The sequence below is a fragment of the Pholis gunnellus genome (assembly GCF_910591455.1).
Source record: "Pholis gunnellus genome assembly, chromosome: 1".
Taxonomy (NCBI): Eukaryota; Metazoa; Chordata; class Actinopteri; order Perciformes; family Pholidae; genus Pholis; species Pholis gunnellus.
The window spans coordinates 7,886,670-7,908,904 of record NC_136528.1 but is presented as its reverse complement, the minus strand read 5'-3'; the positions used below and the strand labels follow the sequence as shown (position 1 = coordinate 7,908,904).

The window sequence follows — 22,235 nt, the reverse complement described above, 5'->3', positions numbered from 1 at the left end:
AGACGACCCACATACACAGAAAAAGTATACAGAGGCCTCCAACCTCACGTCCAAATGATCTGCACCTTTCCCCTCACCATCTAGGCTTCATTTTTAATCACGTTTCGCAGACGGGTAATTATTTTTAGTTTCCACATTAGCGTTCCCTTCGTTAAAGCCAATCACTCTGATGAGGAGCGCCACTTTATTCGGTATTTTTCACAGAACCGCTCGGACTGAACACACGTGACGGCGGCCAGACGCTGCCTTCGCGTCGCCCATGACTGGGAGTCATCGGGAGGGGAGGGAGACGGAGGCGGTGCCCAGAAACTGTCACATTTTCTCTTCCTACGGTCCCGCGAAGGCGGCAAGTCGGGGCGAGTCGTTAACACAGCTGGTCCCCTCTGTTCCCGGCCGCCGAGCAGATCCGTCTAACCCTGCTTCTGCTTCTTAAGGTAGCGAGCGCGCTGAGACAAACCCACCCCCATCACATGGCTGTTGAGGATCCTGGCAGGGAGCAGAGCTGTAGTCACCCAGCCCTGTGTAGGGAAATAACATGGTCAGCTGGTGGCATTTACAAACAACAGATTAACATTCATTATTCATTTCCGAGCCGCAGAAGCAACAATTGTGGCAAGCGAATGAAAATGCAGGCAACGGTGTTGTTTTAATGCCGATGGTGGTATTCTTTGGCACACGCCTCTCCAGTAGCATCTCACATAGAAATGTAATTTAATTTCTATTTCAGAATTTTCTTTTTAAAGTATGGTAAACTTATCTTTCTGGACAAATTCAACAAATACGCAATTATTTTTTCATATATTGCGCATTAGTAGGCAGTTTAAAAAAAAAAGAAGCAATGAAATCTTTTCTGCTTCAGCCGTAATGAAGGTTAACTCGGCTTTAACTCAGACAACAGTATGGCAGTTATTCCTTCGGTTTTTAATCTTCTTTTTCAGAAAGTAGCAGCTTTATGAAGCATCATAAATGGTTCTTTCATTGACTTACCATATTCACTTAATCACCAATACAGATTTCCTCTTAATTGCATTATTTTAATTTCTCACACTGATTTACTTTAAAGCTGGAATGTGTTATTTTTTCTAAATTGATATATAATTAAATCCATATAATGAATTATGGACATGGTTGAGAGGGGTGATACACTCTTTGGAGCGCGCTTCACTTCCAAATCCATTTAGTTTTATTACCGGCGGCGACAGCGCGGAGCTCGTGTGGTTTTGACCTTGTGACTCTGTGTGTGTGGTTCATGGCACAATGTGGTGCTGGAGCTCCTGCAGAAGTGGTGTTCAGGACTTGGCCAGGTGTTTATATTTCGCTTCGTCTGTCTTTGGACCCATTTTGACAGCAACAGTGTCACAACCGTGTAAGATGCTGTCACGAAACTTTACGGGCGTGTAGATGAGTTTCAAAATGAGGGTCGAGTTCAAAAATGGGTGTTATCCCAAGAAACGGCGCTGGAGGTGGGGGGGGGGGGGGTACCCACTTTACACCCCAGGTCCTATTTGGCTTCTCAACAGCGTAATCCCATCGCAAGATGGTCTCTTATTATTATCAATATCATTATTTTTTAGGTTTCCAGATTGCAGCTTTGCAGCACAGTCTAAATTACATACGGGTGAATTGCGGATTATAACTGGGGAAGGCAGAGCTGTACTGCACAATTGAGGAGAGAGGGATTATCAGATAATCTGAGCAGACGCTACAAGCTTGTGGTTTAGCTAAATATAACGATCGGTGCTGTTATTCATGTGCATATCAAGAAACATGATCGTTGATATGCAGGTCACACAGCGAAGACTATGAAGAAATGAAGACGCCTGAACTAACCGAACTCAACTTGTGTTTCCGTCTCACTTCTGATGCTCGTGTCTCCGCAGAGTAATCACAGCATTATGATGCACACAGTACTGCACGGTAGTAGAGGAGCACCCCACTGCATCATTTCAGAGGATGTTTACCTTGTGATAGATGCTTTTTAGCAACTGTTGACACGTCATTAAGTCAGTGAATGGAGATGAGCAGGTAGGAAGCTCTTGATGTGTAAAGTGAACTTGGAGCCACTTCACTCCTGTTGCCATGACAGAGCTCGACTACTACTCCGTTACTGTGGAGCAGTTGTGTTGAAATGAAACATTTGACAGCCATTCAGACGGTCAGATTTCAATTGTTCACGCTCATTATCTAAATGGACTGCAATGTGCGGAGGAAGATCTGGCGGCTTGCTTTGTGTGAAATTCAAAAAGGAAGCCCAAAGTGACGATCTGGTAGAAAGAAAGTACACGGCGTGTCTTTATATCAGACTCTTTGTTTTGTGTCGCTAGCATTACATACCAAGACTTACCAAAATGGCATGGGGCAGGTAGCCATTGGTCTGCGTCTGCAGCCCCACGGTGTTGAGCTCGGCTGCAACGTACCGCTCGGGAGTGGGCTTGTCCAGCGTGGGCCGCCGGATTTTACTCAGCTTGGTTGCGACAAAAAATGGCAGAACACTCTGGGGGGGGGGCATAAAAGAACAATGTGTCTAGTTTCATATCGTGGTAAAGTGTTTTTCTTAAGCCTTAAGGATGTTCCAACAAATTGCATTTTTAACCATCATTATGAACCAGCAGACTTCATTAAAAGGCCTGTGTGCTCACAGCAGAAGGACTAAGGTTGCTTCATTTACCTGGATGATGATGCCTTTGCTTTTGTATTCAGCTTGCAGTCCTCGAGAAAAGAAGTCCACAAATGCCTACATTGAATAAAAGGCAGGTCGTTAAGGCCAAAACTAGTAAAAGAAGAAAAGAAAAAGATGGCACCATTGCATTTCTATTCCCAAAAGCACAAGAACACATCGAGTGCAAAATCTGCAGTCCTAAAACGAGCTAAGAGGAAATACGTGCACAAAGAGTTCAAGTACAATGGGCTTTCACAATGTTAATGGCAGGTGTAATGAACTGAGACGATCGTTAAATTGGGCATTAAAATGAAGATTCATCCTTGATGGATTTCGGATGCACTTTTTAACTTGCATTGCTGACACCTGAGTTTAGAAGATAGAAAATGACCCAGTATTAAGACGCCAGCAAATTAATCAGTTAAAGTGTGGTTTTTATTTTTAGGCTAACAAACACACACGAGACAGCCATATGCTCCTGTAAACATTTTTAATTGGTACACTACCTCAGGACCTGAGTTAGTCACCCACTTTATTATTTTTGCAACAATTAAAACAGCAAATATAAAAAAGGACGATCCCTAACTTTATCCAAATAAATACTGAACCAACATCCATCATCTTCAGTGGTGTTAGGTAGTTATGACGGGCCCCAGTGCACACACACACACCATCGAAATATATATATATATATATATATATATATATAATTACCAACAATGTGTTGGATTTTACAGTAGAATAAGGTACTTAGACTATTGTATTAAGTAGAGAGGTCTAAGAGAAATCTATCCGGACTCCCCGTCCGTTATTGAATCGTCTTTGACATGAGACAACATCAACATACATATCACCCAGCAATCATCCGCGCATATCTGTATATGATAAAAACGCCAAAGAACATAAGAAATTATTCATTTAATTGCATGTTTTTGTAGAATAAGCATCATTTTGTTATAGATTGCTACGGACTTTAATTGAAAACGGATGACGGAGATGGGTTTGCCTTTTTCAGGGTTTATTACATTCAATCCTACTGAATTCTTCTTTGAACACATTGTTGGAGGGCCTGTTATTTCTGCCCCAATGTCGGCACGAGGTAGAGGACTTGCTCTGGATGAAGGGAAGGCTGGAGCACATGGGGAGAGAGGGCAGATTCATTTCTCCTCCATTGCTGTTCAGAACTCGCAGCCTACATGTAGGATCTAAAGGTTGGTCTTTGAGGGTACTTGTCCCCGCCCCCTCCTTCACTGTGATTGGACGGCTGGGTAAACGAGTGACACGTGTGACAGGGAAACGTTAAACCCAAAAGTTGAACGTGTTTCAGCTCTCGGTGACCAGAAAATAAAACAAAAAAAATGTGCAGCGCTCCCATTGCAAAGAATTCAAAAAGGAAGAGAACGTGAGCGTGGCGGTTGCTTGTAATCTAATGCTGTTGGCTTGTCAATAATGCAGGCGTTGCAACTGCCCCAGTCGATTCGTTTAACCTCAATGTATATTATGAGACGGAACGATTCACCACATGAGAACAAAGACGGATTTGTCCTCACGGACCACAGTATATGGTATAGTGTAAACCGTTTATGATGCTGGGATGCGTTTATAGACAACACGTCAGCTAAAAGGTCATAAACCGTGTACTGCAATTACCTTGGAGGCGGAGTAGACGGTGAGGAGAGGAACAGGGTACATCCCGCTGGCAGACGAGATATTGAGGATGGCCCCCTTCTTCCTGGAAACGGGAATATAAGGAAAAGCTCATTATACTGACAGGAAACGCAAAGCGGGGGGGGGGGGGGGGGGGGTCAACAACCACTGAAAACCAATCCCAGTAGAGGACACGGCACTTTGTGTGCTTGCAAGCTGGAAACTGCTCTCGTCGTACATCAAAGCAGAGCAGGTAGATATTGATAAGATCAAAAGGAACGGTTAGATCCATATTCAAACATTTGGTTTTCATACAATATTTAATCTAAACTAGAGGCAGATGATGTTTGGAGCATTTTGTATGTGTAATGATGGCGTAGCAAGCAACGGTTTCACTCAGTATTAATCAGCTGTAATGCAGATATATAAAGATGCATATGTTCTATCACATCACAATAACCTAAATGCAGAGTATACAGTATGTATTATGAAAGAGAGACTGTTCCACTTATAATTAAAACACTATTGTACTATCTGATAGTTATATATATTTATACATATATATATATATATATATATATATATATATATATATATATATATATTTCAGTGAAGATCTGATACTACATGTTGATAAGTGAGTTTTAAAAATGTGTTGGTATATATATATTTTTTTTTATATATATAAAGACATAATAAGACGACATCATTTTCAACTCAAAGCACTGTGTGCACATTTGTGCTTGTGTTAATTATTAGAGATTCACAGACATCGGTAATGTCTCAACAGATCAATTAGTGCTAATATCAGACGAACGTACCTCTCAACCATTCGAGGTAATACGAGACGTGTCATCTGCAGAAACAATGGAAACAGAGAGAGAGCGAGAGAGAGAGAGAGAGAGGAGGTGACAAGTGTGAGAAACAGAGTGAGCATAGACAGACAACAACAACAAAAAAGTTAATTAGCGTGTGTGGGTGGTGGAGAAGTGTGTGGAGGTGTGTGTGGAGAGGTGGTCGAGGAGGGAAGAGGAAAAAAAGAGAGGAAATGATAATGATAGCAGAGGGAACAGTTTGAAGAAATATTGAATGACATAAATTAAGCGTAAAGAGAGTGGGTGGACTTTTAGCTGTTGCTCTGGGAACATGGGCGGAGAGACCTACTACGCTTTATGTCCTCCTGCTGCTTATGTGTGTCTTTATTATTGCTATTATCTGTGGGACTACCTGTCAGCGGATCTCAAACCACCTCAGCCACTTGAATCCACTTAATTACTCGAAAGGCAACACAGACGTCACAGCGAGACATTCGACAAACAGGGAGTCCGTGTTGTGCCGACTGAAGCACTTACTTAATGATGCCCGCTAGGTATCTCCAAGTTAACTATACGAGAGTATTTCAGCACATTTGCACACCCTTCAAACTTAGCCACTTTTAATTCTTTTCAACTTCTTCAGTGTTTCAAGGAAAAAAAAAAAAAAAGTGTAGTGCCACATAGACACGAGGCTGTATGAACCTCTAGTAAATATCAACTTGAAGGGGAAAAACTTGATTTAAATTGATTTCCTCTTAGACAGCCTTTTTAAAATACCACTCACCTGGCACACCGACGTTATGTTAATGTTGACCATGGTGTCGATGAACTGAAACAAGAAGATCAGGAGCATTACTACAACTTGGGGGCAGTCTGCGTTTGTATAAACAATTCTATCCGTTCAAGAATCAACTGCAGGTGTTAAAAGATGTTATCTTGCGTTAAAGCATGAATGATTTTACATCCGCGTACCAAACACACAGGCATGGTGGCTTCAGAGAGAGAGAGACTTCTCTCACATGTGATCTTTCTAATTGTGTATTTTTACAGTCTCATACTTCAACAGTTTTACAACAGTTTAAATTGACAAACACCATTATGTCTGATTCATGGCAGAATTCTAAAGGATTCACAATTTTCCGTTCTTCGGTCGCTCCCCGTTGGCTACCGTACGTATTTCTTCCCAAATAAGGTCCCATGGTGGTCCACCGGAGGGGGCGGGACTTCGACTCTCTAATCTCTGAGAAACAAAAGATTGGAGCTGCTACAACCTTACATGTTCTGGAACGAGCAGCAGCTTATGGTGGCTAAGACTTTAGGTCGAGATTGCCGTGTCATTATCATGACTCTTCTCTGCTTGTGCTACAGCTACACTTCACTTCAGCATGTCCTGTATTTGCCTCTTGTGGCCTCTTTTCAGCAACAGGCTCGCCTCAGGTAAGCAACATAGTGTAACTACAATAAGTCAGCAGGTTCCCAGTCACACCAGAATCAAATAAAAAGTACATTATTGGATCAGTTTATTCAACAAAAGGCAGAAAACTGATGTGAGCATATAAAGCATACTGGAGAGAATCCAGTTCGTAGTGGAGCTAGATTTGACTGAAATAAGATGTGCATAAAAGACATTATGGGATGTGCTTAATCACCGCTTCTAGTCCTTTCAATCTTGTAAAATGCTTTCCAGACATTTCACTTGTCGATATAATCATTTTATACATTCACGGTGAATAGCTTTAACTTACCGTGTCGAGATTGGGGACGTTGAGGAAGAACTCGGGGTACGAATATGATATTCCAACATTGTTCACTGTTAACAAGAGAGAAAAAGAACGGCGACATTGAAAGTACATAATGTCAAACCGATGGATGAAAAGGAGGGGGGCATTTCTGTGATGTGGAGTTCAGCGTGTGATTCCTCTTTCCAATCTTAGGAGGGCAGCAAAGGGCTGAAGCATTAACCTTTCTGATTACATTCAACATTCCACTGCATCCCTGATGTCTGCAGGTCTCGATTCAGATTGAATTTGTAATCTCCTACGACCATCTAATTCACTTCTTTGAAAAGTGAGATGAGCGAGTCTTACCCAATACTCCAATCTCCAGTCCCGCAAGTCCATCTTCAATCTTAGAGTAGATGTCTACAGTGCTGAAGTCTGCTGCGATCGTTTTGGTCTCCACACCACATTTGCTCGCTGAAAGCACGAAACACGTCAATTTTGCACATGTGTAAAGCAAAGAAAGACCCCAAAACATCAGCACTTCACTTGCGTAAAGCACTTATGAATGACCACATGGCTGGCAAACAGTCACTTTGGAAAAGGGAAGACCAGAGCAGTGAGAGAGAGAGAGAGAGAGGGAGAGGAAGAAAAAGAAATTAAACCCTGAAATAATCCTTCATCAACGAGGATATCCCTCCCTTAAGAGGCAGCTTTCATTTAATTGGACAGATTCACTTTCAGCTCCAGCAGGAGGCTTTACTGCCTCACAGCGAAGAAGCACAACAGTCCCGCTGAATCTCCACTCAATGAAAGGATCGCTCGTGAAAAACACGCAATTCAATGCAATATCATTTCATCTTAGTCATTTAGCCCCGTCGGACCGTCGCACAGTGCAACACGAATGCAACATTTGGGGTTGAGGATGAACGAGGCCGAGTGGCAGCGTGGATCAGTGAGACTGAACTCCACTCCAGCAGCTGTCATACCGAACACATGCACTACATTAGTCATGTGCCTCCCGACCAAAAGTCCTGTTGATTTCCCTCGACTGTGAGATGTGGGATTAGTTAGACTGATGGATTAAATAGAGTAATATTGAGCTACATATTGTATTTCAACGTGATGAATATACGCTACGCGTCAAAAAAAAAAGAAAGAAACGTCCTCACTCTCGATTGATTCTCCATGTCTGGCAGCATTTTTTTGTCTGCATTTACGCCGCGTGTTTAACAAACAAATTAATTAAATTAATATTCATAGAACTCACAGATCGCCTTGGACACGTCATCCAGCTTCTCCTGAGAGCGGCTGATCAGCACGATGGAGAAGCCTCTGCGGGCGAGCTGCAGACAGGAAATAAACATGTCAACAAAGGCAACACGTGTGCCATTCACAGTGGAAGTGACATTAAACATGTGTGTGTGTGTGTGTGGAACATCAAATCATTCATAAAGGAGAGTTTAGTCACTGTATTCGTAGTTCTGTAAACTTGTTCTGTATTTGATTTGCACCTGTAATTTCTATTCAAAATGTCAAACAGGTTTCTTGTTTGCGTCTTGAAGATTTAGGCTTCTGCCTGTAAACTACAGGTTTGTGCATTCACCTCCACTTCAAGCCTAATTCTACGAGAAGCACGGCGAATAACTGCGCACAAGCATCCGTCTGCACGGTAACGTCACAAAAGGAGGTCGCCGGTGAGGGGGAGAGGGTTGGTCTTCAGGTTTTGACCAATCAGTGACGACCCCGTCAATCGGTTGCCAAAACAAAATGCATCACCTGTAAAACCTTTATTTGAAAGTAACCATTTAGAAACAGGTTTTCATGTGGGGCTGTCCTAGTTAGGTACGAAGTGATTACTTAGAAATTAAAGGGGACATATAATGCTCATTTTCAGGTTCAAACTTGTATTTTGGGTTTATACTAGAACATGTTTACATGCTTTAATGTTTAAAAAACACTTTTCTCATACGGTTCGCGTGAATATATCTGTATTCACCCTCTGTCTGAAACACGCCGTTTTATCGGCTGTCTCTCTTTAAACCGCACTCCCAATTGGCTGCTCCGATTGGCTTGCGAGTAGAATATGGCGTACCTTTGTAAAGGTAGTTCTCAGGCTGTGGTTAGAGCGGTGTACGTTAATGAGCCGGCATGTGACAGAGGACAGCGAGACAAATCTGACTTGAGTTGTCGAATTTCACAGTTTGTATGTTGATAGCTGCTCCAAACACCCAAATGTATGTGCACCAAATGCACAAACTTGAGAAGAATAGTTTACAGAATCCTAAATATTCAGCCGCACGTAAGAAAACCTGCAAGAAATGACCCGAATGTACAAACCTTCAAAATAGACGTTACAGGAACAAATCACATTGACAAGTTTACAGCGACAAAACTGTATTTATTTATTCAAACACACCCACTCCTATGTTTTCGAGCACAACTTTAGGAAGTATTTCATATTCCGTATGTGTTTGATAGAAACAGAGAAACTCCACCCAAGTCTCCGCCCCTGTGGTTGAGGTAAGGAGGAATCTTACCTCCTCAGCATAAGCTTTCCCAATCCCGTCTGTGGCTCCTGTCACAACTAAAATGGAAGAGAAGGACAGACAGAGACGGAGTTAACGGGACAAATTATTCAATGTCCTGAATTAAAACTAAATACGCAGACGTTAATAAGGCAACATGTGCTTCTCCATGTTCACTGGAGGATTCCTGCAACAAGAACAAGGTATCGATTCTTAAAATGAACATTAAACTGTCTGGCTCATTATTACGCTTTCTTGAAATATTTTTATACTTCTACAGTCGCCAAAGTACGTGGAAACCCAAACATCAAACCATTGAGTGATTTGTTGGACACCTCATCAAACCAATGGGCATTAATCTGCTGCTGAAACAGCCTCCATGTAAGAACAGACAAAGAGCGCCACCCACAGGAACTTCAGCACCACAGGAATCCAATGATTCAAGGATGTCAGAGTTATGGACTGCTCGACTGACGAAGTGATCCCTGGAAAGTGCAGTGCAAGGAAAAAAAAAGAAAAACACAAAATGACTTTCGAGGGTGAAGGGCTGAACGTCGGTGTGGATAGATGAGTATACACGGAGAGCAGCCGAGGTGGATAAGGAGGACAAGGGGGGGGGGGGGGGCCTCTCTGTCATCAGTGGCAGTCCAGCGAACGGATGCCCTGGAACTGCCTGCGGCCAGCGGCCTATTCTTAGCAATGCCCATCTTTCAGAAGGAACTGTTCATCACACCGCTGGCTAAATATAACAGGACGTGAATGAGAGGAGGAGAGTGAGGACGTGACCCCGTATAACCTGTAAAGCTCAACTTAAAAAGATTCTTCTTCTTTTTGTGTCAACTTGTGTGTTCCTCTTCTTCGTCTTTGTGTTTTTAAGTGTCAACAGTAATTATTAATAGTACTCTGTTCTAATGTAGTTTTCCTGCATTGTGGTGTGGACCTACTTGTGGGAGTGAAGTGCACTTCAGAAGGGACTATTGGTGGTTCGGTTCAAACCACATCAGTCCGCTTGGGTGCACTGAGCAGCGGGGGCCTCTAGGGGCCGCTTGCGGGGCTCTCAGACTCGTATGCTCATTAAATACTACACGCGAGGTGCACCGACATAAGTGCAGTATTCAAAACAACCTTCGTCTCAGGAAACTAAAGAGAAAGACGCTATTGTAAAAATCATTGTAGAACTCAGTGGTAGAAGTAGAGACAGCAAACTGCAAAATGTGCACCTTAAAACACTTTATTTTGGGATATTTGTTGCATTAGTGATATATATATATTGCAGTCAGTTCTGGAGCCAGACAACGCTGCTCGTGTGTTTATTAGAGAATATTCTGTCAACGATGAATTGAGGGCGGACGTGATGACGATTGTGATTCAAATTCTGTTTCAAATGAAACACAAACCATAAAGAATTTTATTGGTAATAAAATCTTTCATGACTGCATAGTATAAGGTGGCTATAATGGCAACCGTGGTTTCAGTTTGGCCAATCAAAAGCTGACGCCTTTAAGAGTTACTGGGGTCTGCTGCCGGGCACATAAAATCGATGGACTTATTGTTTCACACTAAAGCTTCATTCATTTCGTTTTTATATGCTGGGACAAAGATCATCTTCTATGGAGGCCAGAATAACACTAGCACTTGTTATAATATATAAACTGGGGATAGAACAACATTTTCTCTGGGTCTCTGCCAACACGGAGCACCAAACAGCCTCGATAACAAACCTGGCATATTGGCTTAGTGCAATCCGAATGAAATATGTATTTTTTTTGTTTTTTATTTGACAATTATATGGCAGAGCAGTACACACCTGATCACTGCTGCTTTCATGACACGTTTGTGCTTTTGCCGCAAACGTCCAAAAACAAATATCCCTGCAGAGAGGTTTGTTCTTCTGAGGATACTCTTAATTCCTTCTCTTACTCATCTGTCGATCTACCCTTCGCCGTGCCCGTGTCCCCTTTCCGTGTGATCTTCCTCGGTACAGATGATGCCGAGGTGCCGAGCATCCTCTGGGGCTGCAGCAGAGCCAAGCGGGAGGGAGCGGGGGAGGATAGAGGAGAGGAAATGACAAACACGAAACACGGGGGATCCTGGGGGCAACTAAAAATAGCACAGAGGAGAAGGAGGGGGTGGGGGGGGGGGGGGGGGGGGGGGTGATGTCGAGTCTGCAGGCACGATGATGAGGGAAACATGGGCCGGGGTTATTTTTAGATGTAGAAGAATGAGCTGTTTTGCACTCGGAACCGAAAACTAAACAAAAAAAGCTTTTACAGCTGAGTGCATGTTCCCTTCAGTCAAATGAAACCAGGTCTATTTCAGGAAGCGCCGTCTTCTGCTGAATGTAGGTTAGACTGGCGAGCTGCTCTAATGATGGCGCTACTGCGTGGCACCGGTTTTGGGGCGTTGGGTTTGATAGCCGGCATCATTTCATTTGTTGAAAATAATTGAAGGGCTGGGAATAAATCGTCTCTTTCTGCACCCAAAATAAAAGCCAGAGTCCTGCCCTACTTCCAGACTCGCTTTCTCTTTCCACTGGAGGAGGGAGGGAGGAGGGGGGGTTCATGCAGAAATAATTGGTGGAGGACATGTTTAGTTCATTCTACCAATGACTGCAATTAGGGATGTTTAGGGGATATTTTGTGACACCGACAGGCTTTTGTTCATTAAGCAATTTGAGTTTTAATACACACTTTGAATGAAGGAACATAGCGCTAAACCCACACGAGGTTTGCACTAATGCTCGTTAGAAGATTTAAAACGGACTTTACATTTAAATCAGACAGCATGCGGACATATGACGTCGTCATAGGAGCGCTGAGATGATTGTGAGCAATAGAGACGTTAAAGCATTGTCTCAGATAGCAAGACGCCATTCATTCATTAGGACAGCATTACAATGGTGCCCTGTTATACTGACACACACACACACACACACACACACACACACACACACACACACACACACACACACACACACACACACACACGAAAGTGAGTAGCAGTGAACCAGAATCCCGAGGACCCGGACTCTCATTCATGAATGGCTCTGGTCCTCTTATATAATCAGGCCATCCTCTAAATGAAGTCCACTTCAGCGAGACAAACTTTGTGAATGAGAGCAGCCGCCGGGCTGCTTTGCCTCGTTGGAGATTCTGAATCATTGCGCATGTGGAGCCTGATCCAAAAATAATTTCCGCGTTTCCATTTTTAGCTGCACACTAAAAAAGATCAAAAGGCAACTTTCGGCACGCTTCCTCAAAACATTTGGGTTTGTCTGGCAGACTGATGAGCACACAGCTGAAAAGCCTTTTAGTTGTGAATCCAGATAATATGTATCATTTATATTGTATTATTATATCGTAATATAATACAAATTATTGATTTAGGATTGTGAAATATGCTCTAAAAATGCATGAAAGATTTAACCAGAATCAGACATCTGTCATCTTGTGATTCCACTGACCGTGAAGGATGCAATATAAAATAACTATATCTAAAGAATACTACTTCTTTCCCAATCGTCTACTACCCCAAAAGGTCTACTACCTGCGGCCCTTTGGTCATATTGTAATGTGAACCTTGAACAGCAGACAAACACTAAAGCGATCCCAGCGGTTCAAGGTTCAGCCGGTGAGCGAGGGACAGATGGAGAGCGTTCAGTCTGATTTGATAATCCCCTCGAGCCGTAATCCTGTGACGAGATGTACTGCAGTGGACACCGGGTGACAAAAGGCTGATCGTACGCTGCCCATTCCTTTATTACCACGGATTGAGACTGACAGAGAAGTACAACAGATATCAGTAGACTGGAGACTTCACAATCACCAGTGTGGGTCATGAAACTTATTAAACGTATTATGCAATCTGTGCAGGTTGTACGTGTCACGTTGACGTCATTAAAGGAAATGCGTCTACTTGCATCCAGAGGTTTATTAACAGCTCTACAATGAGGTTTACCAAATTTATATAGAGTTTATGGATATCTGTCATTTCAACTATACATCTATATCTGAGGTCATAGGTGGAGCTGGTGTTGTACTAGACTGGACTACAGTCTTTTTGAATAATAGAAACTCCTCTCTTTTTAATGCAGTTATGAAACTATTGCTCTCAAATGGAAGTTGTATCAAACATAGAAATATTCCGTGAAGTAATGTTTCCCTTGCAGAATAAAAAAAGTCACCATAAATGCAGTCAGCCTACAGGAACGTTGACAATAGTACTTATGATATACATATTAAAAGCAGGAGGTGTTTCCTGGACGCAGGCTGGTCAAAGGCTGCCTTGCTCAACTAAAAAAGTAGGTCCAAACGTGTTGGTGCGTTAAACATTTTAAACATTTTAAATGTTTTAATACAAAGATGCCGTTTGCTGCGAAAGGATTAAACACTATAACAAAGTACTGTTGCCAAATTCAGCTGGAGTCAGAGACGCAACCCTCACGTTCATCCGGAAGAGGTCAGTGAACAGTGCTGACAAAGACTCGCGTGCAGCTACAACAAAATGATTTGGGCTTTTGCTTTTTCAAAATAAAATGTAATGAATTCAAATAGATAACGTACTACAGCATACACGTGTTCTTGAAGGACCAGTCATGTTTACAGAAAGAATGGTTAATTAATACAACAATGCAGACGTATTATCATCATTATTATTACTTTAGAGAGACTTTATTTTCTTTAAATTCAAGTTGATGCTCATCTACAGAGGAACCACCAGGGCACCAAACAATGTCATTCCTGTCTTTAACCAACACGCAATGTAATATGAATAGGCCCAATTAAAATGAACATGACTTCAATAACAAGTTTGGTCAAGATATGATATGTTATCTTTAATTTCAACACTACCCTCTTTTTTTGCAAATACTGCAACAACATATATAAGATATATATATCATGAACCATCTCAACGTTAGACAGTAACATTTGCTATTATACACACAGTTTCTCACCTGCCCATTTCCCCAGCTCGGTGGGTGACACGAGCCGTCCATTGCCCAGCACCCACACCCTGATCCCGGACAGAAGCCGGTACACGGTGCACACGGACAGCCAGGCCGCGGTCAGAGCACCGAGACAGAGCAGCGGCGTCTCCACGGTCCGTAACACTGCTTCCCCGCTGGACCACATACCTCAAACCACACGCTCCTCTGTCTCTGTATGAGCTGATAACTGTAACGTCTGGACTTGTAATAGCGGTGTTACTAAAAAAAAAGTAAGAAACGCTCAAAGTGCAAATGCATGCGACGAAAAGAAAAGGGATCAGAATGTTACTTCCGCGTTGGACACTTCCGCATTAGCGCTTGGCAGTCTGTGATTGGTCCGTTTTCTTCTTCTTCTACTGGTTTAGAAGGCAAACTGCACAATAATCTGAGCTTTACTACCACCTGGTGTTTTACCTCAGACCTCCCTGTCACAGGTCCCCTATTTTAATTTTAATTTTATTAAAAGGTATGTGATATGTAATCTTCTGAGCAGTTATGTTATGTTATGCCTTTTTAAAATGACTTATATCTTCAAGCTTCTTATGCAATAGACCTGGCTCTGTTTTACTAATAATAAAAACAATTAAAAAAGACACTATCAATGATTCAGTTTGACCCGAAGGTTTTACAGCGAGGTTTGACGCAATTGTTGTTGAAAATGTTGTTTGAAAGTGCAACAATAAAAATCCAACATGCAAATCCCAGCCGTTCATGAATATGAAATAATGTAAGTATAAATAATGTTTTTTCTTTACCTGAGAGCCAGTGCCCTGTCCGGTTGTTTTAGGGTGCATCAGAGCTGGCAGATTATATAGCAACAAGCATTGTTGCTGTTTTATTGTTTTTTACGGAGATACTCTAGGAATACTGATATATGGTTTAATAATTAGCAGTATTCATGAATATACTGACAGTACTGTGAGAAATCCATTGACACAATACATTCATGATATGTATTGTACACCTTATTCCCCCTGACAATTTGAAATAGTGTATTTTAACAAAGTGGCCCAAATGTGGGTCTATATATATATATAAAACAGTCTCATGAAGGATTTTTAATCAGATATTTTGTTTATTTGATAGTTTTCCCCAAAAAACACGTGTGATGCTTTGGCTTGAATCTGTTTTTTTCCCCTTTTCTTTTAATGTCTTTTTACTTTAGAGAAGTTACAAGACTTCATTGAATTTAACTTAGTATACAGACACACACACACACACACACACACACACACACACACACACACACACACACACACACACAGGGAGCACACAACTCAGCCAAGTGGAGCAGACAGCAGTGGTCCATAATGTGAGAGTGAGCGTTACATAAGAGCATTGCATCTAAAAATAGAAATGCAGCAATGATAAACAGGAGTCTAAACTGCGGGCTGTAAGCTTTCAAAGGAACCTGAATGAAAATTTAGATTGAAGCGCCATCTCGGACATAAATGGACCAGCTGCCGATCACAACCATGAGAGGCTGCAGGCGAGTGGGCCCCGATGTCCACGTGTGAGCTGGTGGGAGTGAGGCGGATGGAGAGCTAAAAACTGTTGCATTGATAAAATGACGAAGCGAGAAGTTGACTCGTGGCTTCGACAAAACATGTGAAAAGAAACGGTCGGCTAATATGTACGTATATGTATTGAAAGTCTTCTTAACGTCTGCAGATTCAGAGTCACAAGCTTTTATTCATGTTTATTTCCATGTGTTGTTTTACAGCACAAAGTCACAAATGCACCCACTGGTTACAAGTTTCTTTTGAAAACACGGCACTCCAAATGCCGTAGTTATTCACTAAAACATGCAAAGATCAATAAAGAGACATGATGGAGGGTTTAACACTGCTTTTATTAACACACACACACACACACACACACACAGTTAACAGCATACAATTAAATCCATTCATAATCAGAACAAATGAGGTTAATATACCTTTAAACACATTAACTCATTCTTGGGATATGCTTAAGTCTAAGTTTGTTTAAAAAAAATCTATCCAGTCCAAAGAATATGAAAAAATAAGACAGAATGATGTTAAATTCATTTCAACAAACAGGGGAAGAAAGTAGGCTACACATGAGAAGATACAATTAAAGTGTATGGTAACACACACACATTCCTACATGTGAAGACCGACCACAAATCAATCATTTAGAGGAAAAATGAGGAGTTGAGCTTAATGCATATTTAGAGGAGTTCCACATTTTGATAATTCTGCTGTTGGAGCCTGAACAGTTAACGTGCATCTGATTGTTTCCCAGTTCACGACAGTTTAAATATTCCCTTGACCCACAGAGAGTGAGACCAAACAGTTGCAGATTGTTTTATTTCGTCAGTGTCAAGTCTTCCTCTGCTCGGTGTTACCGCTTTCTCTACACGATGCCCGGTGATTGTAACGTGTCCGCCTCATCTAAATGCAGGAGCAGGATGTGTGTGCGTGGTTCGTGGGTGCTCGGTGATGTTTGCACATCAGTGTCAGATCTCATCACAAATATACTGCATAGGCTGCCGTGAATGCTTGCATGGAGGACACTTGCATGTTATCTAATGTGTGTACTGTGAATGCTTTTCTATTGCTCCTTCTCTCTCACACACACACACACACACACCTGCAAAGGTAACTCTATAACATGGATGCACATTAACTTTATTCCCATCTTGCGCTGTCTTACTTTTCAAATAAAAAGATTTCAATGTCTTCAATGTCAGAGTTAAATCGCGATAGAATTGTCACAGAAGATAAAAGTGAATAAAAGGAGAAAGTTAAAGACAAAATAAGAGAGGGCATATCCTAATAGAAACGTCCGTGTGGCACATTACAAGCTGTGGGTTCTTTCACGCTCATGAAATGAAAACGCAAAAACAAATTGAAAACCCTAAAAGCATCTTTTGATTTACAGGACGAGGACGACTACGTTTAGAATGACAGCTAAAATGATGTGAGTCTGTAAAAAGAAAAACACACACACACACACACACACACCTTTACACTGTGTGCAGTTATATCATTTAATAATAGTATTTCTCTAAATGTTTTGGTGGAACACTTTTTACAGAATTTTTTGTATGTGGTTCTAAACTGTTACGTCTCATAATCTCACTATGTTTGTGTTTTTTCTTTCACCAAAGCTACCGTCCTCACACTTTTCAAAACTGAGACTGAGTCTTCCGACCAGTGAGTTTATTCTGAGTCGTTGTTATTACTTCTCCTTTAAGCAGGTGAGCTGATAAAAAAAAACAAATGTCCTGGAGGGGAAATCACTGAGAGAGAGAGACTTAAGACACATTCACACTCTCCAGAAAGAGGGGGGGGGGGGGGGGGGTTCTCTCATTGATCGTGGCCGTACATCAGACCCCGGGAGGGTTCGGGGCCCCTTTAGCCAGAGCTCCTGTATTAAGTGACTCTCATTAAAATACCTCTCAGTGCAAATTTAAAAGAGGGTCATCCGGTGTTCTGAAGACTTATTAACAACTGTGTGTGGAGGATTTGACCAAACAGTTGATTTTCACATTTGCAGTTATAATTATCAAAGCCAGTGTTTTCACATTGAAATATTATGAATGTTTGTGGGGTTTTTATGAATCTTTTCATTGTTTTTGCCATGACAAAAGGTAAATATACTATTCATGTAAAGCACTCTCCAGGATGTACTTGATGAGTGAGACCAGAAAACTTAAAACCTTAAAACTCATCTATTTAAATCTGCTTTTAAACCTGCGGAGCTAGTTATGTATGTTTTTGTTTAGTTTATTACTGTTATAATGTCATCTTTCTCTCTTGTTTATATTGTTATCGCTTTCATTGTTTCTGTTTTTAACATGTAACGTGCATTTGAGTACCTTTTAAAGCGTTACACAAATAGAATGTATTATTGTTATTGTTATTTCTCTGTCATTCCTCCATGTGTATCTATTTTCTCCAGCTGCAAAAGACTCATAGTCATCACACTGTCCTGTTGTAGCACCTTCTCCTTGTTTTAGCGCTGAGCCTGAATAGAAACTAAACTGTTGTGATTTGGACTCATCCTGAGCTTGCCAATAATAAGAAGACGCCCTGTTTTTTATTGCAGATAATGAAAGGAACGGTTGTGTGGACAACGTGACTTTCCATTGTGGTAATATGTGGAAGAAACAAAGTCTCACGGTGACACACCAGGCGTGAAACAAACGCAGAGCACGTTATCAGCAGTCGTTGCTGAATATGATGACAAAAGTTATTGTTTACTTCTCTTTGACCGTTTTCCCACTCACTCTGTGGATTTCCACCCGCTGACCTCACTGTGGTTCACTCACTGCTGCCGTCTCCCAGTAGTGTGTGAGTGTGTGTGACGGGGACAACCTGAGTTCGAAAGGCATAAACACAAACAAAGAGAAAAAAGATTGTATGAGAAAGCAGAAGCAGATATATCATCATTGTACGGAGAACTGTTCAGAAGGAAAACGGATGTGACATTGGGGTGCATCATGGGAAGTGTAACATAGAATGCAGAAGACAACACTCTAAACATTAACAACATCATATGGAACTCTGTGAATGTATAGAATAGGAATGATTGCACTTTCCAATTTGCATTTTGTTACCTGTTGGGTTCACAAAAGCGTAAGTGGGAAAACGAGAGGTGTATTTGAAAATGCAAAATATTCAAATAGCAAGAAAACTCAAAAGTGACGCAAGTGCAACTGCAGGTTTCTGCTAAAAATAATTCCCAGTGCATCATTTTCTATTTGAAAAATCTACGCAGAAAACTCAAAACCCCACAGAATCCTGATTTAAAGAGTGTTTATATCAAGCCAACCCCCCCCCTCACACACACACACACACACACACACACACACACACACACACACATCTGTCAGCCTACGTCCCAGATGTTTAGTCAGCATAAGAATCTCAACAACACGTTGCCAAAAATAAAAAAATAACCTGTATATAAGAAATATACATCCTATTGGAAGGCATAACCAGGCAGAGACCAAATTCTGATGTAATACTAAAGCCAAATAATTACCCAATAAAAAACTATATATTTCTTTATTATAATAATATATTTCTGCAGTGTTGTGGAAAAATCCCCCTCATCTGTTTCTCTTTCAGACACGTTTATTTATAGCACAATAGAAACCAACATTGTGCATAATAGAGGCACATCACAAAGCATTAACACCAGACAATCCGAGGACTGCTGAATGAGTGTGTGTGTGTGTGTGTGTGTGGGGGGGGGGGGGGGGGGGGGGTCTGTAGAGTTTCCCCCCTTCTGACCCGGGGCCTTGCTCACTTCCTCGTGCATCACATCTGGAGAGGATTCATGTTCACGTGCAACATCGTGCTATTTTTGGCGACCGAGCACTCTATGACATCGGAGCGTGTTTGGAAGAAAAGCAATGGGGGGGGGGGGTCACACTTGTAGGATGTAGACTTTAGTGAGTCCAGACCTCGGTGTTAGAACGACCGAGCCCATAGTGTCTGACAGCAGCGGCAGCAGTTTCACTTCTCGGTCACTCACAACGTGAACGAGCGACGTTCAGATCCTCCACGAATGCTTTTTGGGGTAAGGGCTTCCCAGAGTCATGTATGCACAGCAAGCCCAGACCGCAAAAAGATTCGTGACGGACAATATGCCACTCCGAGTCCACGGCTCACCTCGAGAGGATGGGGGGGGGGGGGGGGTCTTCGTCCTCAAAAAAAGTGTCTCCAGATGAAACACTACAACACGCTGTGTGTGCACGAGGGGCGTTCATGCACGAAGGCGTTAGTAGTTTTGTTCTTGTTTTTTTTGTCGTCTGCTATAAGATAGTAGCGACCGAAAGAAACCCGCCGGGGAGGCTCGGCGTTGCTTTGCAGCAGCGCGCAGCCTTGTTGTTAAAAAGAGCGGCGGTGAGGAGAGAGGCGGCATCGCGTTGCTGTTATACGGGCTTCAACGCGCAGCGGAGGGATGGCCGCGCGGTTCTCATTGGACGGGACGTCCTCGTCGTCCACCAATAGCGATACAAAAGGGGGGAAAAGAGCACCTAAGCAGGAGGCCAAAGCACCTGACAGCGCCCCCCCCCCCCCCCCCCCCCACCCCGTCAAACATCCACTATGGACACCAGTGCGACATTAAACCAAACATAACCAACAACATGGGGAAAAAAACTAAAAAGTATCGTTAGCCTATCTGATGTGCGGTTTCCCCCACGTGGATCGTTTTTACACTGAAGGAAAAAAAAAAAAAAACACTAGTTGAAAGCCATCAGCGCCTCTATGTTTCATTAATAGTAAAGTTTCCTTTTATTTGCAAAGGGTTAATTCGGCTCCGAACCTCCAGCTGCCGAAGCAAAGGGGGGCCCCACCCTCGCTCCGTTTTCATTGGGCCCGTCCAGCCCTTTTTCTCATTCGTGGACGCGTCTCCCAGCCGGTCACGATCCCCCCCCCCCCCCCCATCCTCCTCCTCCCTCTCCTATCTGTCTCGAGCGCACCGGAGCCAGACGCCACTGACGCAGCACGCGCCTTACTCACTTTTAGCAGTCACGACTCGAGACTCCTTGTGCACAAAAGGGGGAGAAAGAAAAAACCAACAGCCTGCAAACAAGGACGGGATCGTAAAGGCAGCGCTGTGTAGCTGAGCCGCTCGCCCCCTTCAGCATCTGCATGAAAATACATTTGCGATGATGGAGCTTCTTTTTATTTTTTTTGCACGTTTAAAAACGGACACAGATTGAAAGAGCGAGCATCGAGAACGAGGTATCAAAATGTGTTTGAAAGCGGGTGCATGGAACTTATCAGAAGAAAATGCCCACAGTGTCAGGATCCTCCATGTAAAAAGAGCACTTCAGCACCACAGCCAGAGGACAGCTCCCCCACTCACTCTGAGTGATCTTCAAAATAATCCCCCCAAAACATCTCTTTATTGGATAACAGAGAACATCCAGAACCAACAACAATAATAATGATGTTATCAACTAAAGCGAACTGACATCCACCCTTTTTCTTTAGTCATAACTGAGGGTGATTCCCGTGTAGATCGGTTTGATATCCCCTCATGGTGCAAAAATAGCAGAAACCCACTTTAAAACACTCATGACAACGCGTTTCTCTCCCATATAATCAAACATTTGCTACTGCCCTACGTTTTGCAGTGGTGTGAATAAAAAATAAAAAGGCACACATATAGCAGAGCCTAAGAAAAGGGGTGAAAAAGGGAAACAGGTGCAGCAAGAACTCACCATTGTAGCAGCGGAGGCTCCTTTTAAAAAAACACGAAAAGTAGTACCAACAAAAGAGACAGAAAAAGGCAATTTTTCTCCATAAAACGCGCTCTATAGCTTTTCGCTTCTTCAAACTGTGCACACACTGTACTCTTGAATGGTGTGCCTTTTATAGGAGTGATGCCCCCTATCTATTTCTGGATCACGATCCAACCCCGTTTCTATTTTTAGCTCGCGCGTGATGATGAGAAAAAAAAAAAAGGAAAAAAAAAGAAAGCTCGCAGAGGTTCCTTGGAGGAATTTCGAGCGTGCAGCGTTTGAGAACCGGGCGCGAGCTCCCCGTGTTTCTGTTTCTCTCTCTCTCTCTCTCTCTCTCTCTCTCTCTCTCTCTCTCTCTCTCTCTCTCTCTCTCTCTCTCTCTCTCTCCCGCCCTCCCCTGCACAACGAATGCGCGCGCGCGGCAGCATCTCCCTAATAATGATGCTGCTGTGGAAAACCGCACGGCCCGGATTTTTTGACGGAGTCACGGAAAGTGTGCAGAATTTAGCTTATTATTAATTTTTGATTTGCTGCTGAAAGCCCCCCCCCACACACACACACACACACTCATACGCGCGCGAGCACAGAGCCGCCCCCGACCTATCAAAAATCAAAGATTAAAATGCTCACACGAAGCTACAATTATTATT

At 42.5% G+C, this 22,235-nt stretch overlaps 1 protein-coding gene across 2 annotated transcripts; it reads right to left on the bottom strand.

Annotated features, from left to right (window-relative positions):
* Positions 1 to 209: 209 nt before the first annotated feature.
* Positions 210 to 14,644, bottom strand: hsd17b12b (hydroxysteroid (17-beta) dehydrogenase 12b). 2 transcript variants are annotated; one of them, XM_079186704.1, is made up of 11 exons: positions 14,322 to 14,644; positions 9,380 to 9,426; positions 8,110 to 8,185; positions 7,209 to 7,316; positions 6,867 to 6,931; positions 5,906 to 5,950; positions 5,128 to 5,162; positions 4,310 to 4,391; positions 2,669 to 2,734; positions 2,335 to 2,494; positions 210 to 518 (listed from the first exon to the last, which is right to left on the bottom strand). In XM_079186704.1, exons 1-11 carry the CDS (start codon positions 14,497 to 14,499, stop codon positions 430 to 432), a joined length of 951 nt encoding a protein of 316 aa, XP_079042830.1. In that variant the 5' UTR covers positions 14,500 to 14,644; the 3' UTR covers positions 210 to 429. The 2 variants fall into 2 exon arrangements, with proteins under 2 accessions (XP_079042830.1, XP_079042829.1); XM_079186703.1 differs by having other exon boundaries at positions 2,345 to 2,494.
* Between the last annotated feature and the right edge of the window lie 7,591 nt (positions 14,645 to 22,235).

Excerpts from the sequence above, each read along its gene's own strand:
- hsd17b12b (XM_079186703.1), bottom strand. The coding sequence starts at position 14,499 with ATGTGGTCCAGCGGGGAAGCAGTGTTACGGACCGTGGAGACGCCGCTG. Across the intron at positions 5,163-5,905 it reads ACATAACGTCGGTGTGCCAG|ATGACACGTCTCGTATTACC; the intron begins GTGAGTGGTATT and ends TTGTTTCTGCAG. Across the intron at positions 2,735-4,309 it reads CCGTCTACTCCGCCTCCAAG|GCATTTGTGGACTTCTTTTC; the intron begins GTAATTGCAGTA and ends TATTCAATGTAG.